The 22,968-nt window shown below is 43.6% G+C and overlaps 2 protein-coding genes across 6 annotated transcripts in view; one reads left to right on the plus strand and one right to left on the minus strand.

Moving 5' to 3' along the window:
• LRBA (LPS responsive beige-like anchor protein) overlaps positions 1 to 22,968 on the plus strand; it is a 373,617-nt gene that overhangs the window by 193,504 nt on the left and 157,145 nt on the right. For all 5 annotated transcript variants that reach the window (XM_064416678.1, XM_064416675.1, XM_064416676.1 and 2 more), the window contains exons 39-40: positions 4,700 to 4,846; positions 7,521 to 7,657. In XM_064416678.1, coding sequence (XP_064272748.1) covers positions 4,700 to 4,846; positions 7,521 to 7,657 — 284 coding nt within the window. The remainder of the gene's footprint in view (positions 1 to 4,699; positions 4,847 to 7,520; positions 7,658 to 22,968) is intronic.
• On the minus strand, positions 10,994 to 12,640 carry MAB21L2 (mab-21 like 2). Its single transcript, XM_064416674.1, has one exon. It carries the CDS (start codon positions 12,582 to 12,584, stop codon positions 11,505 to 11,507), a length of 1,080 nt encoding a protein of 359 aa, XP_064272744.1. The 5' UTR covers positions 12,585 to 12,640; the 3' UTR covers positions 10,994 to 11,504.

Raw genomic sequence — 22,968 nt, forward strand, 5'->3', positions numbered from 1 at the left:
TTTTAGTTTGGGTATTATTTTCTTGAGTTTTAGAAGGTACAGTTGTCAAAAAGATCAGTTGGAGTGACCATTTGATCAATTTCGTTCTGTATTGTTTTTATAAACTTCTAATATTAACCAATTTCATATCAGAAATTCCAATTGTTCTCAGATTTTTGGAACCAGACTTCCATGATGTAGATATAACTAGGATTTGCAGAGTATTTGCTCCAGTATGTTATGATTTCATATCAATAATTTTTCATTAATTATTCAATTTCAATTAATTTTACATGCCTCTGAAGCAAAAGCATTTTTAGATAATGTATGAAAGGTTCCCTACTGCCTATTTAAGTTTTTTTCAAGATATCACAGACCAAAACCTGAAATCAGACATAAGGGATTTTGCCAAAAGGGAGGCAGGGGAAAATAATGCATAAATAATGGAACAGTGCAAGCAGTAACCGTGCTTGATAACATGGATTTTAGCTCACTTTCATTAGAAAGTACACGTTATCTACTGCTTGGTGGTTTACAAATACAACTGGATGTGTTTTCTGCCCCAGAGAACTCACAGTGTAGGAATCATCACAACTTACAACTGTTAAAATGATTCAGAAACAATTGGAAGCCTAGATATTGTTCAGTAAAACCTAGAGAGGACAACAACAATCAGCTCTGTTGCAGCCTAGTTATGTGTCTTAGGAGCAAGAACCAATCTTTTCCAAGGATTGATTTGATTTGAAGGAGAACCTCTGGTGCAGAGGTGGCAGAATAAATACCTGAAGACTAATGTTCTCTGTTCAGACAATCAATACCAGCCCCATGACTATACTTCTGGCTACCTTCTAGTTAAAAACAAATTTTTTAATTCTGACAATTTAATTGCCATTCCCAAGTTCACATTAACTTGCTTGGGAAAAAAAGGCTTTAGGTAATTTTTCAAAGGGAAAAGGGGGAAAAAAAAAAGGATCCTTCCAAACTGGCTATTTATAAAAGTCAGTCTAATGGTGTATTGTGGGGAAAAGAAAGAAAGGTGAAGGTGCTGTGGTAGAAAGTTTGGGAGGGAAGGAGTTAACTCTATTCTTCCTGTCACCTCACTGCATAGAAATGGAACCAAAATCGTATAAATGTGGAAAAAAAGAAAAAAGAGTAAACCTGCTGCTATTTTGAAATTGACCCCAAGATGCAATATTTCTGAGGGAATATTTGACAGCTATAAAATACTTTATCAAGCTTTTTAACAAGTGGTTTATTGGGGTTTTTAATTGATGTATGTTAAAAATGTGAGGGCGGGGGATTAAAACAGTCTGTAGCATTTCCATGGAGACAATAGGTGGAGTTCAGGGCTCTGTGGCTGCAAGGGACCAGCAGGTGATCATCTCCAGTATTGTAGTCAACTGGCTTGTTTGCTTTACCTCAGATAGAAAGATAATATTTTAAAAACTTGATTTGAAAATGATTGGTTTTATCCACTATTATGTTTTTAAACAAGTAGGGAGAGTAGAGGGAAGCTTCTGAGAGCCCTTTGTGGAAAAAAAAAAAAAGATACATAGTAAAGGGTTTTTTTAATGCACCTTTTCCTTCAGTCGCTTTTCCTGGTATAATTACCAGTTAAAAAAAAAAAAAAAAGAAAAGAAAAAAGAAGTTGTGTGCTAGCAGACTGTTGTGTTCAGAGCAATATGTAGGCCATGCCTGGAGATCTTGATCTTGGAAAGGTGTGTGGGAGTTTGTGCTTCGAGCTGCAGGGTTGGAGGCAGAGGGTCTGGGGTCTGGTCACACCAGCATAGGCAGGTCTGGCAGAGTGGTTAGAGAAGGCAGAGCAGGGTTTGGGACCTGAAATATGAAATCCAGTGTAATATAGCTCTGTGCTTATGTGGGATTGCATTTTGTCACATGATGTCATGCTCCATCATACATCTCTCTAACCAGTAAATACATAAAGAGAACTAGACCATGGCCTACCTACACCAGTGCATTTATCTACAGAGGAATAGGTGAATCCGTGTGGAATATATTCTGTCCTGTGCAGATACACATGTAAGCATGAGAATGTTGGTTGCAGATGTAGTGCTTTATGCACACCAGCACATAAAAGGCAGATTTGCTTTATTCACATCAGTACAGAAAAAGCAGATTCTGGTTCAGAGTGTGATGTCTCACTGCCTTCCAGAAGTATTGCCTTCCACTAGCTGGTGTCTGCAGGTGTGTAGAGAGACATCTTCCCGTGCCTGTGTTTAAGCTGTGTTTAACTTTAACAGGTTTCATTCATGTCAGGAAATACTGGTGGCTAACATCATATGCAAAGAGATGACAAAAGTTTCCACAAATGGACTGAAATAATTCAGGTTTTAAAATCTCTTATTGAAAAAGGCACATACATAAGATGTATGGTTTTGAATCAGCAGAATATCAGTAGCTGGGGAAATAATTAAAATCTCAGTAAGTGAAAAAGATTGGGCAATATTTCTGTTATCCAGTCATCTTTGCTTTGGAAGCTGCTGTACTGATTTTATTTTTTCTTAAAGACTAAAGGACATAGTAACATTTTAGACAAGTTGTACTTAGTATAAAAGTATTAATCTTTGATCTTTGCTCTGAATTCAATCTTAAATAAGAATAGGTAGAGAGGTAGTTTGAAATCAGCATTTTCAGTATAACATAGATTCTAGTAGAGGAAGCAAAAAATGGCAGGTATGTACAGTGCAGATGAAGTTTTTGAAACAACAAATATAGTTTGCCTGCATTAAAAGAAAAAAAATCAAAAAGGAAAAGAAAGAAAATAATTTATTATCTTGGACTTCATCTTGAGGTGGTTTTGTTCTATTTTACTTTTTTTGATCTTCAAGAGAGTGCTGGTAGGGCAGTGACTAAGTGCATGTGGTGTGTGTTAGTACACTGATGGTAATTTTACTGCTGCTAACTGAAAATCCTCAAGGGGGAGTTAATTACAGGAAAACCTTCCTAAATATCAGCTGCATATTTTCCATGACAAGAAGGTTTTTCAACTCACATTGAACAACTCCAGAATCTGAGTTATCATTATTTACATGAGCTTTTTTTGCAAGAAAGTACAATTTGTGTTTGTACAATGCAGTTAAAGCTTTGCAGTAATTTTTTAAGGTTTTCTTACAAGCGACAGCTATTGCTAGGGCAAAAGGAGCATGTGTAAATTGCATTTTGTTTTGTATGGCAAGATACATTTCCTTTTATTTCTGTTTTTGTTTGGTTGGTTTGAGGTAAAGGTTTGTGTTTGCTTTTTGTTGTTGTGGTTGTTTGGATTTTTTTTTTTTTGTGAGGTCAAGGCCTAAACCAAAACCAGTATTTGGTCATTTGGAATTTGTTGTTGTGATGGGATTTTTGTAGTTTGGGTTTTGGTCTTTTTTTTTTTTTTCTTCTTCTTTTTATTTTCTTTTTTCTTTCTGGTGAGCACACTTGAATTTTTACTTTTTCACTGAACTGAAAAGTTTTTATTATTTGCAATTTATGTGCATATATTTACTTACACAATTTAAACTTTATGTATTGCCACAGGGGAGTCGCTGCCTTCTGTAAATGTTTGCAGATTAGCATATTTTTAGAGGGAGCCCGTGGAACTTCAAATCAAATGTGGCAGCAATCAGAGCGAGCAGTCACCAGCGTGTTGAAGTTAGTTGGTCCTGATGTGTTTGGTGAATGTTTTTCAAACACGGCTGTGCCATGGGTATTCTCAGTGTGTCTTTTAAGAAACAGTATTTTCATTTTCAAATTTAGAAAAGTCCGAAGAAATAAAACAAAACAAAAAAACCCTGGACACATACACTGCTGTGTTTTGGCATTACCACAGAAAAACTTAGGTGTGGAGGGAGGAATCACCTTTTTATTTCCCTTTTATCTACTCTTTTCTTTTCTTTTTTTTTCTTTTTTTTTTTTTTTCTTTTCTCTCCTTTTATTTTTTCCCCTTTTCTGTTGCTGCTGTGAGCCGGTGATTTAAATAGACCAGATTTCGAGCGGCAGTGTCGGGGGGCGGTGGGAGCGCTCCCGGGGCGGGAATGTCGCCGCCCGGGCACGGCAGGGACACTTAGCGGCCCGGAACACCGATCCAAGCATGCTCGGCCACCTCCCTTCCATCCCGAAAATCCCGGCGTGAGCCCAGCCGTGCCCCGTGGGAGGCGGGATGGCTGTGCCCCCTGGAAGCAGGTGCAGGCTGTTCTCCGCTCCCATCCCGGGGCAGATCCGCCGCCTCGCATGGAGGGCTGGGGGCTTTTCTGCCTCCCGAGCTCGGCGGGACGCGGGCCGGCAGCGCCCTCCGCCTTGTCCCCGCTCCCGGGCTGTCCCCGCTGCCCCGGGCGGGTCCCGCCGCTCCCGGCCCCGTCCTGCTCCTCCTGGTCCCGGTGTCGCTCGGCTGGAGCGTGGGTTTGGGGGTCAGGGTGACACATCGGGCGTCGGGACCCTCCTCCAGCTCGGCTTCCCAAGGAAGGCTGCAGGGGAAGGGAGTCTGCTGTATCCCTGTCCCCTCTGGCATAAACACTTGAAATAGAGTTGAACGCTGCAGAGAGCACTGGATAATTTTGAGCAAGCTTAATAGGATTAAAACTAGATGTGTCCTAACATTAGAGGATTAAGACAGGTACTTCCCACAGCTAGTCCTAGGCAGTTTTCTTCCTGGACTTACATTTAAAAAGTAAATTACACTCCTATGTCACTGAGACCTGACAGACAGCACCGTGTCTCATTTCAGCTCCCGATGAGGATATACTTGTCAAAGGAAAGCAGTCCATCAAGAGTCAAGTTTTAGGAAACCAGAACTCAGAAAGCGAGATTCTCTTGGAAGGTGATGATGATATCATGTCATTCATGGAGGAAAGAGAAGTGGAGAACTTGACAGGTAACGTCACCTATCTCATTTTCTGCTCACCTTCTTCACTGTTGAAGTTCTGATCTCCCCATCTCTGCAGTGAATCATGGTTTGGGATGCACACTGATAATTAACAACTTCCCATTTGGGATGCACACTGATAATAACACACTTCCCATAACTGAGTCATTATTAAGATAATTTCCTGCTCACCTCAGATACTGAAGAGTTCTGTTTGAGAAGAGTTGTGTGTTTTCTTTCTGTGCCTTTTTGCTTCTGCAGTAGATACCTATTCTAGAAAACCTTCCTTACAGAAAATAGCTCTACCTTGAAAAGGCCTTCTTTTGTTTTCTTGACCTCATTCCACTCAAATAATCAGATTTAGTGGGACAATTAGGCAAGCTGTCTTGTAATTTAAGGCTTTGGAGACCTTTAATTTTTTTCCTAAGTCTATAAAATTGTACATACTGGTTATTTACTTGCATGTAAAGGATTTGTACACTCACTGGGTTTAACTCATTTAAACCTCTTGACATTCCCCCACTGCAGTTCTTTCTCCACAGACCATGGCCTCATTAGAGGTTTTTTTTGTGGGTTTTTTTTTTTTGTTTTTTTTTTTTTTGTTTGGTTTTGTTTGGTTTTTTTTAATGAAGAAGAAATAGTACTTCAAATCATTCAATTTAATTAATTTTACATAATCACTTGCAACCTTTACTGATGTTGCAAGCTCAGTGGAGTGGGTCCATTTCTGTACACTTCAAAATGTAAAAGCAAAGTAACCACTGGTTCAGAGACTGCAAGTTGTATAAAATGTCTCAATTGATATTTGAGGAACGTGGGGTTTTACAGGGAAAATGCAAACTTCTCTGTGTTCTTTTGCTTCTCATCTGGTATTCCATGTACACTTAGAGAAAAAATATTATTTGTTGGATAATTCTGGTTCCCTGAGAAGCTGGTAGTACACTCTTACATTGATATGGATCATGCATATGATAATTCACTGAAAATGCTGGAAGTGATTATTTATTGGCATTTTGCTTATACCTGAACTACATTCCACTCTTTTTTTTTTAAGGCAAAAAAGCAAAGTTAAAAATGCAGCATAAAGAAAAAGAAAACCTGCATGGGAAAAGTAAAGTAAAATAAAGTAATGGAAGAATGATGCAAAGGCATTTTGCTATATGAATCTTTTATTTTTCCTTTTCTACCATGAGCTTCCTTCTCAACAGCCTTCTCCGTCTTTCTTTCTATTATTCATTCATTGGTTTGAGTAATACATTCATACTGTAATAGAGGTGAAAGGGGAGTTTAATTATATAATCTTGACAATGGCAATAGGATTAAGAAGTAATCCTCACTAATAAAGTGGTGTGGGTTAGAAATGAAGTGGAAATTGTCAGGGGTCTTCTACAGGACCTGGATTGCCCCAGCTTCTGCATCTGTCTGCTTGCCCTGTAATTGAATGTCTGCGAGTGATTGAAAAAATGTTATTTCTCCTCTGGATTACATGCTAATGTACAGGGGGCAAAGGGAGACAGCAAAAGAACACATAGCTTCTTATTTTGTCCATTTGTGGGGGTGAGCTTTGGGAAATCATGGCAGTTCCGCAGCTATCTCATGCCCATCTGCAGACACAATGTATTTGTACATTGGGAATAGAGGGCAAAGCTGCTCTGATCTCAGCAGAGCATCTCTTCTTTTGTCCTAGTGGCACACATTGAGATTGATGCGAGATTAAGGACCATCACCCTTCTAACAATCGATGGAAATGACAATTCATCTGAATTTTTTGTCAGTTATTCTCACGTTGATTACCTGGACGTGTGTACCTCATTTATAGATGCTTTATTAAAACAAAATTGTCTATGTCACTTTAGTATCTTCCTCTGTTTTACAAAAGTCAGATAATACTGCAGCCATGTAACTTCATTTCCTTGCCTCTTAATCAGCTGGATGACAAACATAACCTGTTTTCATTCTGTATGTGTTAGTTTATATAATGCTGAACCTATTGTTTTCAGTAGTAGTCTGATTTGTCCCTGTGATAAGCCCTGTGGAGATGTGATTATTCCAATAAAAATTCATTCAGTTGGAAACCAACCCTCCAGCTGTTTACTCCCACAGTCCCCGAGCTACACTAACACTGTATGGAATCCTTGAACAATATTTAATGTGGAATCAAAAGCATCTTTAAAACATTTTACTTTAGGCTCTATAACATTGTGTAACCTTAACAATAGATTTCCAGCATCCACGAGGGAACACTTTGCAGTTAGACAACTTTGAGCCTTGACTGCTGTGTTCCTCTTTGCGAAATGCTATCGAAACTTCTCAGCAACTAAAGAACACGTCAGACAGTAAGATTTTGAGTGTTCATGTTCATATTTCATGTAAGAGAAGGTGTGAAACTCTTGGAGTTTCTTGGGCAGAAGATGTGTCTGAGTAAAAGCTGAAGACTGCCCTGCTAGAGCCAGCTCTGTGTAATGTATGCAGCAGTTTGCAATTGCAGCTGCCTCAGTGTTCGGCAGCACAGAGACGCTGCAAATCTGTTACATATGTTCTTTTCCGGGACAAAAAGGGGTTTGCTCTGTAAGGAAGAGCTGTGCTCTTTGCTTTATTTTAATGTCCTTGGCCCGAAAAGTGCATAATTTGTACTCGCATTCTTTTCAGTTTGAACATTGTCGGTGTTTTCCTGCTTTGGCAGGTCCAGTGTCCCTCAGCACACCAGCCCAGCTTGTGGCACCCTCCGTGGTAGTGAAAGGCACCCTTTCCATCACTCTTTCTGAGCTCTACTTTGAGGTGGATGAAGAAGATCCTAGTTTTAAGAAAATCGACCCAAAGGTAAGAGATCATTGACCCTGAGGTCTGAGAGATGATGACAAATTACCCAAGACCTTTAATTCTTCACTTGACTTCCTTTACCTCTATTGGGCTGCAGTGTTGCTGCTTTAATAACTTTGCCACTGACCATATATGTTGCTGAACTTCACATAGGTGACACCTCCCTTCCTGCTCCTTTTTCTCCCCCTCCCACAATTCAACCCTACTTGAATGTTAATTAGCTTGCTGGGAATAATGCTCCAGGGAGACATGTCTGAAATAAAGACATCTTGAATCGCAGGCCTGTATGAATACAGGGAAGTTCAGCGAGGCTTTTAGCCCTAATACTTTGTTTTACTTTCCTGATTTTAGCAAATGTTAGTGTAAAACAGCACTGGACTTCCTAAGTTTACAGTGCTCCTGTCATATTACTCTCTAACACATTTTACTCAGCCCGTTATTATTTATTGTGCCTAAGCATAAAACATAATTGCCCTTCTAAAATATGTTTCTTAGCTGACTTGATAATTTCTACAAACTTTATATGCTCTGAGTTGCTTGATTACTTGTCTTCTGGTTAAAATCAGTAACCTTCAGTAAAATTCCAATTTCAAAGGGAGCATATCGTGCAATTAGCTTAATAACATTGCACTTGAATGTTTTCTGCAGTCTTGCAGCAACATTTCGAAAATAGGACACAAGTGGTAAATATTCTCACTATTTAAGCATAGCCACGGCTCTTGGTTTTTTAAATACCTGCCTAATGTTAAACTGGATAACAATTTCTCTGGGAAGGCTATTGCTGGAAGAAGTTGTGGTTTTCTGCTTGTCTGTGAAGAGAATACCTTGTGTTAAGCACTGGTTCAGTTCTTTGTTCCTATTGCTCTTGTGTATATTAAAAATGGCATAGGTGGGTCTGAAAGCTGGGATTATCAAATCCTATCCAGAAAAAAAATTATGTCAAAAAGCAGTGCTCTCAAATTGTTAGAGCTAGATTTTAATGTAAGCAATTAACTAGAATTGTGATTTTATGTGATATCATAAATGAGACTTAACTTTTCTTTTGGTCCTGGAGAATTTTTGAAATATATTGGAAATTATTTTAAATATGAGGTCATGCTTAAAATTTTTATATGCTTAAATCTTTCTATTGTGTTTCATTAATCCCCCCACCCAATTTAACAAAAAAACCCCATTTAATGATGGAAAGAATACAAATGTGAAATTAAAGTTTGTTTTAAATGTTCCCGTATTGCATTTTCCATCTAAAATGTTCTGTGTTATATTGTATGAGCATGAGAAAAGTCTTATAGAGCTGCATTATTCTGGATTTTTGGTTTTCATGTTCAGCACATAGGGTCTTTGAGTGCAGTTACTGATTCTTACCATTCCTGTTACATGTTTTGTGGAAACACTGCTATATAACATATAGTTAGCCTCCTTTTCTCCTGCTTCCCAGTATTTGGTAGAGGTTTTTTCTTAACTGTGAGCAGGCTTTCTGGTTTTGTTTGACCCTGTCTTTTACTCTGTATCTGAGAGATTTTTTTAAGAGTTCTTAAAACGGGAGAGGTTGGTTACACTAAATACTGGCTACACCTCTTAGATTCTGCTTTCAATGTTACTTTAGCTGGAGGTCTTAAAATTTAAAAAAAATACCTTTTATAATGTCTCAGGGATGGGGGGGGAGCTAAAAATCAGATCTGAAGAATTTTATTTAAAAAACTACGTAATCTTACAAGCAGCAACTACATAATCTTACAAGCAGCATCTTTTCGAGCATTAACGCCTCCCTGCCCCACCCTGTGCTAAAGTCAGTGTACCTTGATAGTGATGACGAGCTGCTCTAGAAAATGCCCCTTGGAAAAAAAAAAAAAAAAAAGCCCCAACAACTAATCCGCTGTAAGCTCCGCAGGCCTGCTTAATTAATGAGGCTTCATCTGTTTGATAAATTTAAGTTCCCTGTATATTTGTCTAAACTACCGAAAAGAAAACATTGTGACAAGTTCCTGAAGGAAAACCTGCCTTAGGTAGCGATAGCATCGGCAGCGATACCATCGCAGTTTATACTCGGGCTCTGGGCTGTTTTGGGAAGGAGCGGCTAATCCCGTTCGTTCTGCCAGGTGATCCGGGATCAGCGCTGTGCAAAGCGCTCCGATGGCTCCACAAAAGACCTGGGGGCTCAGCCGGGGCTGGAGGGGATGCGGCCGGGGCCGGGTGTGCCCGCTCCGCCGGCCGGGGTGGCCCCGCTCATCCCGCTCCATCGCCCCCGCTGCCGCCGCCATCGGGGATTTCGTTTTCGAACTTAAAGGCAAAACCAGCTCAAGTTTGAATGGTTATTTCTTTCCGTATCCGTCCAAAAGGAAACGAAAATAGTTCTCTGGGGCAAGAACTAGACTTTTTTTTCCCTCCCCCCCGGCCCACAAAAGGATATAAAAACTTGCTCGAAATGCTCCTAGCCAGCGTTGCAATCTTTCGGGCAGCTCGAGAGGGTAACGCTAAAGTTTTTAAATCTTAGGAATGCGTTCCCGATAAAAATCCTGCCAGCATTTCTCAGTCGTCCCGAGCAAGCTTAAAGCGAAATAGCTACGGGGAATGAGGCAGAGCTTGGCTTTGGGAGAGCGGGCTGGGGCAGGGAAGGAGATCGGCAGAGAGCGCCCGGGTGCCGGTGTGGGATCGGGTGGTTTCCTGACGGCTTCCCGCTTATCTCCCCGCCTGACTATGCTGCGCTGCGATTTTATGCTGTACTTAAAAATCTGGGCAAAAACAAATGTTTGTTTAAAAAAAATATCGACCGGTTGCTCTAAATCGCATTAATTATTCAGGGTAGATCTATACTTCCTTCGTGTCAAAGTCAAACGGATAGCGCGTTCGCTCTGCGAGCGAAAGCAAACAGCAGTGGATTTTTAAAACAAAATGCAGCGCTCGAGATTTACCGGGGAAAAATAGAAGCAAGGAATACCATAAGGAAAAAAAAAATTAAAGGGAAAAAACCCGACTGTAGGGTAGGAAAAGGCATGCTGTAATTCTGACTAAACTGTGGCGAGCTGCTGTGCGATGCTTCATATATTCCAAGATTTAGAACAGAACCTTAGAGTAACAGAAATATAGCAGATGTTGTCATATGCTGAACCACAGAATATATAAGATTTTTTTCCTTAGGTGCACTTTTTTTTTTTTAAATGGAAACTAGAAGGAGGTTTAGAAAACGTCAGTCAATATGCTAAGACTTGGGCCAGGTGTTGCGTTTAGCCTATCTTTACATCTCGTGGTTTCGTTTATTTTGAAAAAAATATTCCTTCTGAGGTTCAGAAAGAATGTATTTGCCTAAATTTAAGAACCATTCACAAAAAGTCAGCGTAAAGTTAAAGTAATATTTTTATTACTATTTGCAACAAGTCAGTTGTGGGGCACATAATCTGACCTTGGCACCGAAATACATTTAACATCAGTAAAACTTTTTTAAAGGGAGATTTGTACATATAGTTAAATAATTTTTTTCACTTGGTGACAACATTCAGGCAAACAAGAGAGCATAAGAAAAGGACTATACATGGATTGGAAAATGTACCTTTCGCGTTTCGTTTTGAAGTTGCAAAAGTCCGATCGCTTCTTTTTGTGACCTTTTAAAAATTCACATTGGAGGACAGGAGGAGAGAGGCTCTTCCCTTTTTCTGTGCAAGGCGGTGAGAGTTTATGCCGGGAAAACCATCGGCAAGTTTTTAAAGGCCGAACTGCAGGTGGGTGGGGGGGTGGCGGGGGCGCTTGTCTTTCGCCGCCTCTTTCCGTCGTCGTTCGCGTTAAATAGAAAGTTTTTTAGGCGCTGTTGTTGTTTACGGAGGGCGAGTTTTTGTGCGCGGGCGTGTTAACCCTATAGCTTGTCGAGGCTTTTGGGATTGGTGAGGATTTCTCTGGCTAGCCTCCAGGTCTGTTTGGCAGCGCTTTCCAGGGCAGAGTGGGGTTTGCCCTGAAAGAGGTCTAGGTTGGGCAGGAAGTAGTGGGGGCAGCGCCGGCACTGCAGGCAGGAGATGAGCTGCAGGAGGATGCCGTTCAGCCGGTCGCCCAGGCACGCCTCGTCCCAGTCGGTCTCCCGCGGGTGTTTCTCGCACTCGTACAGCAGCAGCGTCTTCATGTGGTAGTTGTTGAGGGGCTGCCCGGGCAGCTCCAGGTGCCGGTCGCGCAGCGTCTTCAGCACCGACAGGCACTTGTTCCGGCAGCCGCCCATCAGCAGCCGGTTCTCGGCCTCGCCGAACTGCAGCACCCACGCGTCGCTCTCGGCCGAGCTCTGCTTGCCCGTCAGCGAGTAGCACTCCTTGGAGAGCAGGTTGAAGCCCTCCGCCTTCACCTCCGCCACCCGGTTGGGGCCGGGCCAGGGGATGTGGGGCATGGGCCACTGCGCCGCGCTGCGCGGCCAGATCCCGGTGCACTTGAAGGCGGGCGTGATCTGCACCACGTACCGCTCCCGGATGCGGAGCTTCACCTCGCTCGTGTCCGCGATCATCTTCACCACGTCCCGGTAGCTGCACTTGTCCACGGCCTGAGCCACCAGCGTCTGGAAGCGGGAGCGGATCTTGCGGGCGGACAGGTAGCCCGAGGCGGTGATGAACTCCACCCAGAGGGACATGCTGCGCTTGCGGCCGTCGCTCAGCTTGAGCACGGCGCAGCCCGGCAGGGAGCCGTCGTCCACGAAGTTGAAGACGCCCATCTGGTTGAGGTAGAGCACCACCTCGAACTCGGTGGGCGAGATCACCTCCAGCCCCTCGTAGCGGGCGTCGATCTCGCTCAGGGAGCTGATGAAGCGCGGTTCCTGCACCTCCACCTCCTTCAGCACGTCCGACACGACCTTGCACACCTCCCGGATGGTCTTGGCGATGGCCGCCTTGCGCGCCTGGCAGCGCTCCGTGTAGTATTTGTTGAGCTGGTAGACCAGCTTGGCCTGCGCGGCGATCATGTTGGGGCACAGGTCCGGGCTGTACACCGGGCTCTCGCAGTACGTTGAGGGATCCAATGCTTTAGCGGTGGCTGCAGCTTTGCGGAAGGCACCGGCCGAATCGCAGACCCCCGCCGCCTCCGGGAAGAAGGCGGCAGCGGCGCGCCAGGGAGAGCAATTAAAGAAATCGGGGAGGGCGGCGAAGCACAAAGGAGCGAAGCCCGGCGCTGCCCCGGCGAGGAGGAGGAGGAGGGCTCGGCGGCGGTGCTGGTGCTGGTGCTGCCGGAGCCGGTGCCGGAGAGGCGGGCAGCCCCCGCGGGCTCCCGGAGCGCAAAGTTTTGGGTAGCGATGGGGGCAGGGAAGTGTGGGCTGCCTCTGCGCTCAGGCGCCCACCCCCCCGCGCAGCGACGAAAATGCCGATTCAATAGTTCATGGAAAAAAACCCCGAAACAACAAACAAACTTCCCCAGGACTCGCAGAAGGTTCCCGCAGAAAAGCCGGTCGGCGGCGAAGTTTAAAACCGCACACGGTACGAGAGGAGGAGAAGAATGCGAGCAATGCCCTCAGCGGAAGAGTGAACTCTGTGTCTGTCTGTCTGTCTCTCTCTCTCTCTTTCAGTCCGTGGCACCGCCAGAGATGTGCATGAGTTTGGCTGCCGCTCGCTCAGACTGTCAGGGGGTGTTGTTGATTTCCCTTTTCCTGCTGGAGGCGTTGGCTGAGCCCGGCTCTGTGGCTGTCTCTATCTTTAGGCGCAGACGGGTGCACTTGGTCTGTGATCTCTCATTCCCGTCCTGCAGCTCTACATAGATTGTTGTGAGAGAGAGACTGCATGGAGAGGAGTTGTTGCTTTTTTTTTTGGTTGTTGTTGTTGTTTGTTTTCTTTGCACAGACTGTGTTTTATCCTGAGCGGGAGGAGGGCGCAGCTGCCGTGCCCGGGATGGGTTCTCCTCCCCCTCCCCACCCCTGGAAGTGCGCGCCGAGGCTCCCGGTGTCCGCGCCTCTGGCTCCGCTCCTGCAGCGCCGTGTGCCCGCGTCCCTCTCGCGGCGCTGCCGCCGGGCCCTGTAGTTTATGAATGGGGCCGCGCGCGGGCGCGGGGCGGGGCCGCGCCGCCAATCGCCGCCGAGCTGTCAGCGCCGCGGCCAATCGCGGCGCCCGGCGCGCGCACACGCGCCCGCGCTCCCGCCCCCGGCCCCGCGCCAGGGCTGGGAGCCGGGAAGGGCTGCGGGACAGCCGGGATGGGGATGCGGGATAGCCGGGATGGGGATACGGGACAGCCGGGATGGGGCTGCGGGGCAGCCGGGATGGGGCTGCGGGGCAGCCGGGATGGGGCTGCGGGACAGCCGGGATGGGGCTGCGGGACAGCCGGGATGGGGCTGCGGGGCAGCCGGGATGGGGATGCGGGATAGTCGGGATGGGGCTGCGGGACAGCCGGGATGGGGCTGCGGGACAGCCGGGAGGGAGGCAGACTCGGGGCGTCCCGCAGCCCGTGGGTGTGGGGTTGGGGGAACAAAAAAATCCCTGTAATTTGGCCGTGGCAGGCGGTGCAGGGCGAGGTGAGCTCGCTGCGCTCGCTGCGAGGGGAGCCGGCGGCAGTGCCGGTGTGTGCGGGGAAAGGGGAGAGGCGGGCCGGGGCTTCACCGCAGGCATAAATCTTATTTCGCTTAATGCCGGGCTGCAGCAGTGAAAGTGAGAGCGTCACCGGAGTAGCGCGGCGCACCTTGTTTTACTACCCCCAGTCACATTAATTTAGATAAATCTGTGTCATAAAGTTCTTTTCATCCTCCTAAAGTGTAGGATTGAGTTAGTCAAAGAGAAACGATGTTTTATGCAAGTTTGTATTAATAAGAGCGTGGAATGGTTTGGACATAAAGCCGTAGCTCCGTGGTGTCAGGTCGGAGGGAGCCCCGGGCAGTACCTGCTGCGGAGGAGCCAGATCTGCTTTTCCTGCGGGAACTTGGGATGGAAGGGAGGGCAGTTTCCATACCTGCAGTGCTCGGGGCAAGGGTGTGTAGCTGCTTTGCCCTCCCCGGGGCCGTGCAGACGCGGTGCGCTCCTCGGTGCGGAGCCTCCCGCTAACCCCCGCTCGCAGCGGCTGCGCTCGGTGCCTTGCGCTCCCCTCCTTTCGCTGCAGCTGACTGATTTTAATAAAGAAAATACCTCCGTCTGTTTTCTGTGTGCGCTTAAATTAGAAACATGTCTGGTGCCGACCGTACCGCGGGAAGAAGTAAGTATATAGACGTGCCCGGCGCCGGTGCGGCTCCGTCCTTCGCGGGGAGAGGATGGACTCCCTGCTTCCCTGCCTGCCGCCAGGGATGGAGGGGCTGGCCCGGCGGTGTGAGGTGTCCCAGGGAAGCCCAGGGAAGGCTCCGGGGGCTGCGGGAGAGCGGGCAGGCTGCCGCTGTTCTCCCGGTGCGGGGGTGTCCCGGCTCTCCGCCCCGAGGCGCGGTGAGTGCCTGCGGAGCTGCCCGGCCCTCGGAGCTTCTCTGTGCTGCCAGGGTCCCACGCCTCGCCTCCCGCTGCCCTCCGGCAAAGGGAAGGGTTAGGTAGGGCCGGGGGTCCCTTTCACACGCCCCGTGGAAGCTGCCGGGCCGGCCGGGGCTCTGCGCAGCCCGGCTCCGCGGGTCTCGCTTCCCGCAGGAGCGCCCGGCCTGGGGTTACCGTGTCCTGGGCGCCGAGGAGTTTGCCGGAGCCTTTGGGCGGCCCTGGCAATGGCGGGGTCACACGCATTCCTTTTTTCAGGGTAAAAGCGGGAGGAGGGGGCGATTCCCTTGCCACCCCCCCGAAAAGGTGCCTAATGATGTAGCGTTACCAGTGTTCAGATTTAAAACAATTCATTACCAATTTTCCTGCCTGAGGTTGAAGCCCTAGTAAATAATAAATCAGCTAAACAAAAGCTGACTTTAATTTATTGCCCCAACGCTAATTAGAAACATCATTTGAGCAATAAACTTAAACACTTCCAGCAAATAATGCACGTGAAATCCTTCTCTCCCGTGTCTGGGCGTTTGTGGCCGCACTGCATTAAGACCGGCTTCATCTGTGGCGGAATTTGCTCTCGCCGGGATGAATAATTGAAGGGGGAACAGGATCCGAGGAGGCTATAATTGAAGAGCCCTTGTCACCTCTGCTTTTATGTATGTTAGTGTAGAAGTCCATCAGCAGCTCCTTGATGGTGTATAAAACGAAGTGGCATCCCCTCCAGCAGCAGGAGATACTGTATTCCATTAAAAAAGACCGTGTGCGTGCGTGTGCCGCAGAGAGGGAAACTCTCAGGGCTAAAAGCCACTTGAAGTCTTCAGACCGATTGATCTGTATTCTCTCGTTATAATCCGTCTCATCATACTTGAGTTAATGAGGCAGGGGCGGGGGTGATCTGATGGTCCTTGACAAATTCATTAGGGAGGCTGCGGGACATTTTATTTGACTGTTAAACATCGTGTTTGTTTGGTTTAAGCAGTGCCAACATCAGCATGCCGCTGCCTGGAGCTATAGTGTTTTGTTAGCGAGGGCTTCTGTAAAAAGATACTGGGAAAGAGACGCGGTGTGCAGTGTTTGCTCTTGCCTTGGCTCCTCCTGCCCCCTCCCGCTCGTACGGCAGCGAGCTCGGGCAGGGTGTAAATCCAGCCGTGCAGGCAGGGGATGTGCCACGGTGTTTTCTTCACACTCAGGATGGCAAAGTAGCAGCGAAGGGCTGCCATTAAGACTTTATTATTATTATTATTATTATTATTTTTTTTTTTTTCATCAAGAGAATATTATGGATTTGTGTTGACCACTGAAACAACAAAAGAAAAAAAGCTGGAAGGCAGCTCAGAGTTTTAGCAATAAGCATGCAAGTTTCTTGCTGCGTTATGATATAGCATACTTTCATTTGATTCCTTAACCAGCTTATCAACGTGGCATACATTAAATGTTTCAGTTTTTTAATCATGACTGGTGTATTTTAAAGTTTCTATAACATGCTACTGATATAAGGTGTAATTTTTAAGGTAAATCAAGCGACTTAAGGCTGTTAAAGGATTTCTGCCAAGCCTGTTCTTTTTCTCTCCCTTTCTGAGAGGCAGAGGGAAAAGTGAATTCAGGAGCAGGTGCTCCCAAAAGGGCTGAGAAGTGTTTTTTAAGAATAGCATATGAAATATGTATGTGTTTGTATATACTTTGTTCGTGGCAGCTTTGCTGATGAGACCCAGCTAGCGTTCCATTATTTTCTAGTAGTTGGTTTCCCCTCTGTCCCTTCATTTTATGGAAACAGTTTTGCAGAAAACGGAATAATTAATCTGCTTGTGGAACCTAGCATTGTGTTGTTTTTTTCCTGGAGATCAGTCTTCAAACATTCTCAGCTTTAAGTGCTTTGTAGGACTCTGCTTCCATTTATAGAAGAACTGTATGGGAAAAGAGCTAGTGCCCTTTGCCTGTCATTTTCATACATTCCTGCACTGCTGATGAAGCTTGAACTGCTGCAGGGAATGTATGGATTTGAAAAGAAATGATTCAGTAATGCACGTTGTGTTTCTCTACAGCAGAACCGGGTTAATAGTTACAGCCAGTGCTGTGCTGGGCTTGAAGGATAAAATTCCTTTTGCATTCAGTGGTGTACAATGTGTACCTTTTTTGGGAGTTATGGCTTGGCTTTAGTGTCTGCTGATCGGTTTTAAGGTCTGTGTGTATGAAGTTAGTTGATGGCACACACCGGAGGAGTAAGGATCATTTCATTTTTACCAATGTCATTAATGTATCTCATCAGCCTAAAGTGTTGTAGAAATCTTGTACCTTTTTTTTTTCCTGTGAAGATCGAGTGGTATAGTAATTAAAGAATTCATACATGTTTCTAAGTCTCCCCTAGCTTTCATTTCTTCAGTGGGAGAGGAGTTGCTTCCAGCTACTCCTTTAAGAAGCTTCTTTCTGCTTTCCTGTTCAGTCTTAAAATGTGAATGTGTTCATAATCTGGTGTTTAACCATAAACAATCTGTTACCGAGGGACTTTTTCTAATGCTTTGAACATTGCATTAAAGGTAGCATCTTCTCTTTTCTCATGGTGACTAATGGTGACTTATTTTAGCTGTAGACTGGTTTGAATGCTAAATACTGTTTTGTAATTAAGTTGGCAATCAGAGAAAATCAGACATGTACAAAAAAAGAACAATTCTAAGGCTTCTGTAAAATTTTCTTGTTGTTAAAACTTCATGTGGGCCTTTTGTTTGGATGCAGTTAGTGTGGGTGCATGCTGTTTCATCCATTAGAAGTTCATATATGTTGGCTGGTCTTTATTTATAATAACTGATTAATTATATTAATAACATCACTTTTAAGAAGTAAAAACATGTAATATGCCAGAATTTTATCAGCGTCACCTCCACTTGAATGTATTAACACTTATTTGCTTGCGAAAAAATATGGGGTGGGCTACAGAGATAATATCTGGTTCTTAATAATGCTGTGAAGCTGAATCAGCACTTATTTTAAAATTACAAAAAATACAGAGATGTTATAAGCAAAATCAAAGCCTTGGAAATGAACAAAAGATTAATTTGCAGGCTTTTGGTTTTTTTTTTTTGTCAGTAGCTGCAGATGATTGTTCTGTTTATTGCCTTAGATGTTGATGTCTCTATGTGTATGCATGATGATGCCAACAGACAACAGCCTGTGTGGTTTTACTGGTTAGACAGCTATTTTTGAGACCAAAATCTTCATGCAGCTTTGTCAAGACAAAGCATATGTATAAGTTAACCTAAAATTGTCTGAGTTACACTCTTTTAAAATGTCAGGTCCAGAGGCAAAAGCTCCTTGTTTATAAGCTTATACTTTAAAAAGTGCTTTTTCAAGTACAAAATGTAGCAGTGTGAATTCCTCTGCTCCTCACCAGCCACTGTACAGGTTATAACCTTTCCGTGAGTTTCTGCGGGGGCAATTTATAAAGAGAAAGGGCGTTGTGGGAGGAGGGAATGGAGGGGGCTCAATCTTCTCAATAGCAGTGGTGACCAGCACAGACTATATTGAGTCTCTCTCTCGCTCTCCTCCCTGTATTTTAAGATGATTTTGTTTTGACTTTGGGTCTGATAGAAAAAGCATGCAATTTTTATTTAATTTAAAGAAAGTCCTGTTTGAGCAGTCTTCTAACTGTTCCCTCATTCAAATTAAATGCACAGTTAGAAGCATCTACTTTTCTGTGCATTGTACTTCATAGTTTTGAAGTACTATGTTGACATAAAAGTAGTAAACTATGACTTTTAGAACTATTGCAGGGGTCTTGTTGCTACTTTTAGTGAGAGAATCAAATCATACCTAATCCTATTTTATATCTTGCTATGCATATTTTATTTCAGAACAACTTCTCCATGTTAATATGCTGCTCTCTTTTAAATTTTCTTATGAATTAGGTAAACCCTGTGTGCAAAATAGTTCAAGGTACCATTTCCCACTGCTGGAAAGGGGAAACTGCATTGGCTCAAATAATGTATAGAAGCCATCTGCATAGCTTAATTGAAATAATATTTGGTGATCTAAGAGATGGAAATTGTTCCTTTTCTTTTACCATCTGAAATAAAACTAGGATGTAAACCAGCTGTCTTGGACTATGGAAATCAAGGTTCTGCCAGTCTGTTTCTTTTCTTCATTTTCTACTCCTATCTTCCTTTATTATCTTTGTATCCCAAGGAGTCTTTCTTATTTTCTAACTGGTTTTGTCTGCAACAAGGGGCTGGGTTGGTGTGCTTAAATAGACTCTGGGTAGAGTGAAAAATCTTTGATCTATGGCTATGACTGCTTCCAAATGATTTGCTTGCTGGGACTGGACACTGTCCATGCCCTTTCACTTCACTATCAGATAGGCACACAAAAAGGACTTGACATGCTACCAGATGCATAGTTAATCATTGCATTAGGTCTGTAAAGGGGACCATCCAGACTCAATTAGGTCTACCATTTTTAACTAGTGTTTGCTCTGTAGTTTGTTCGGAGTACAATATTAATTCTAACTGCCATTCTGTTTATCTAAAAGGGCTTTAACGCAGTTCTGTGCTTTCATTTTCGAGGAGTCTTCTCTGCATTTGTGCTGTTTTGTGTCTGTGTAGAACGCTGTATATTTAGTACTATGTAAAAAATATTGCAGTGTAACATATTATCTGAAGCTTTAATGGAAAAAGTTTTTTGTTTTCTTGTTATTCAGTAGTTTTCCTTTCTCAACTCCAGTTTCAAAAAGTGCATTTGAAATAACCTAAATGCAGCAGCTGGCATATATTGAGTCAGAATTCAGAAGTAAAGCTTGCAAGGGTATCTGGAGTTTTGGAACTGAGTCTTAAGTGCTGAAAACCAAGTGGCAGCATTTTTCCTCTCAATTATTTACCAAGAGCTCATTCTTGTGTCTGGCACTGCAGTTTTGTGTGAGAAGGATATTAAGGGTGCATGAGTTAAAAAGGTCCAGCTGTAGAGTAAAAAAGCATTACTTAAATTATTGTTCTGAATCTTGCGTGAGATTTCTAGGAGTAATTTGTGTATTTAAATTTACAGTTGTTAACTGTATGCACTCAATAAAGTCCACTGAAAATTCCTATCCTTCTCAGAGTTTAAAAAAACTAGTATTCACTACAGTTTGTAGATGTAGCCAGTCCTTTAATAGTATGAAGAAGCTTGGGTGTTCAAATTGTATAAATTCTTTGGATCACTCATGCTGTCTGCATTTTCCAGTCATTATTATATTGTGTATGGCAGGCCCATGGAAGCAGGAGCATAAAGGACATAAAATAATTTTTGAATGAAAATTAATATATAAGAAAGGAACACTAGTCAGAGACTTTAAAGGTATTTTCATTTGGTTTTAATATTTATTTATTTTGGAAGAAAGGAGGAGCAAGGTATTCAGCTGTTAACTTTTTTTAAAAAGTCTATATATAGTTACAAAAACTGTTGTATTAAACTTCAGATTATAGTTCAGCCTTTACTTTAGATCTGAGATTTCTTGCTTTAGTTCTTTGCTTCATAGCTGTCAATATCTTTTAGAGGAGGGCACATGCATTAAAATGTAACATTTATCATTTAGTTGTAGTCACAGGGATATTTAGAAGTTGCTAATGGACTTCCAAGATGCAGGATGTACAAGTGGATACTACTCAGAAGTGCCAGTTAGGGCTCTCTGGGGACTTTTAAATAATTTATGGCTACCTGCTGCTCCAAAATACAGGTGTGTGTCTGTGTATTTTCCATTAATGTTTCGTATTGATGCATATAAATACTCAGCGGACAATGAACCTGATACAGGAGTCCTTTAGAGGTGCAGGCAAGTGGCTTTTCCCCATCCATCATCTGTCCTGGAGCTTCATTCTGACTGGCATCTGCATGCCAGCACACCCCTAAAGGGGAATTGTTTGTGTACTTTGGGGGCTTCCAGAGTGCGAACTTGAAAGAAAGTGGGGCTTGAAATGTGCGGTCATTTGTGAATTTATGTTTTATCTCCCTTCACTTGAAAATTTATGAGGAGAGTGACTTAGGGTGCTTGCGTTGTGTGTTCCAGGGCTTGCCCCCACTGATAACACCCTTGTTGGCGTGAAAGTGCAATGCAAATTATGACAGTTACAACCTTCTGTTTTGTTTAACCTGTCAGTGGATTTCCTGGCTCAGTGCTGAGGGCAATGGCGTGTTCAGCTAGTTCCATATTCACCTAAACTTAAAAGGTCAGGTTTCTACAGGCAAGCCTAGTCAAAGCCTAATTGATGAGGAGGGCAGGGGGACAGAATTTACTGTTCTGTTGGCTAGTTTCATATCGTTAGGTTGTCCTGAAAGCATCAGGCAGTCACAGCCCCTTTCATGTAAGTGCTGACCCTAGACAGGAGCTGACAATCAAAGGAGGCAGCCACAGGAACCGGTGCAAGTAGGCTATTGATTTTTCAGTTAGGTCTAAGTAGTTTGTAGTATGGGTAATGGGTGACAGAGGCAGGTATGTCATTATCAATGAGCTCCAGAAGAGCCGCGACAGCCCCCGCTCATATTTCCTTCAGCACTGACAGTAGGCGTCCTGCACTGGTCAATAAATCGCCCAACCTTTTACTGACAAGTGACTTGGAGGTGGGGGGGTGGGGGGAAGTCAAAGAGCTAAACTTCCCGTACTTGAACTTGACATGGATGCAGAGCAAGGATCTCGACGTCTGCGTTCCCGGCTCGTCAGGCAAGGAGCTGAGGAGAACGCAGGGAACAGAACAATGGGAGCTGTGCGGCCACGCAAGGGTAACTTTATTTTGTGCCCTCTATAAAGTCAAAGATTTTCCTGAGTTCGAGTGAAATAGCTTAAAACATCAGCTTTCTGTATCAGCATGATCTGCTTCAGTAGTTAATTTAGGTTACCATGGCAGGGCTTTGTTTTTGCTTTAGTATTGCTCTGCATTTAATCAAGGTTATACTGCCATAGCAGTACAACAATCACAGTCTGCCATTCAAAATCCACTTTTAATTCCTAGTTTCCTCTTCTTAAATTTCATATATGGAGACTATTTAAAGATATTGGAGGTTTCATATAAATCCAAAGTGTTAGCAATACAGTTTCTGTTCTGACTACCAATGCTGTTTTGGGTCAGTAGTGGAGGCCCAATACTTTAGGAAGCTGAATAAAGTTTTTATTACTTGGATTTTACTAGCTGTGGTTTCTGAATTTAATAGAGGTAGATCCAGATTTTAGCTTTACACTTAATTAAATTCTGAAAGATATTGGGAGAACATAAAAATTGTAATAAGTGGTGGTTTGGTTTTTTTTTTTTAAGTATACCTGTATGGAAAATCAGTTAAATGAACTCATGCATCTTAATCTGAATTTCATGAAGTTTTCTAGTATTGTTACTTTATTTGAACAATGTAAGTTATCTGCATTTTTTTCAGAAGTTGGAATTCTGTCAGGTTTTATGCTGTGCACAGATGTTAACAAAATAGCATATGCTTATAATTAAAAAAAATCTTTAGACAAATTGAAATAAAGCAGAAGAGTAAATGTTTTGAAAAACTTCCTTAAAATAACTCATTGCTATGGTATCTTGTTCAGCAATGTTTGTAATGTTACACAGAGCAGGAATCTGAGACTGTGTGTGTTGAATAGCTGCAAAGTATCATCTGTGACTGAAACTTTCATCTGTCTGCAGCAGCTAAAGCTGTTTTCTTCGTGGCTGACTCTTTAACTGCAAGGGCAATGTTGACACACTCAAGAAGTGGGGTTGAAATTTATCACTGGATTATGAAATCCTTTAATAAATATTTATATAAGCTAAAAAACTGAATACCTGTTTATTTGGAGCAGTTATAAAATTGATTAGTTGTAAAAATCTGTTTAGATATTGCATTTACCTATTTGCCTATTGAACAAAGCTTTGGAAGAGGGGCTGGCTAGCTGTCTTCCAGAGGAAAATAAATTTAATTTAGTTGGATCAA

Source organism: Passer domesticus, chromosome 4 (genome assembly GCF_036417665.1).
Source record: "Passer domesticus isolate bPasDom1 chromosome 4, bPasDom1.hap1, whole genome shotgun sequence".
In the NCBI taxonomy this organism is placed as follows: Eukaryota; Metazoa; Chordata; class Aves; order Passeriformes; family Passeridae; genus Passer; species Passer domesticus.

Excerpts from the sequence above, each read along its gene's own strand:
- MAB21L2 (XM_064416674.1), bottom strand. The coding sequence starts at position 12,584 with ATGATCGCCGCGCAGGCCAAGCTGGTCTACCAGCTCAACAAATACTAC.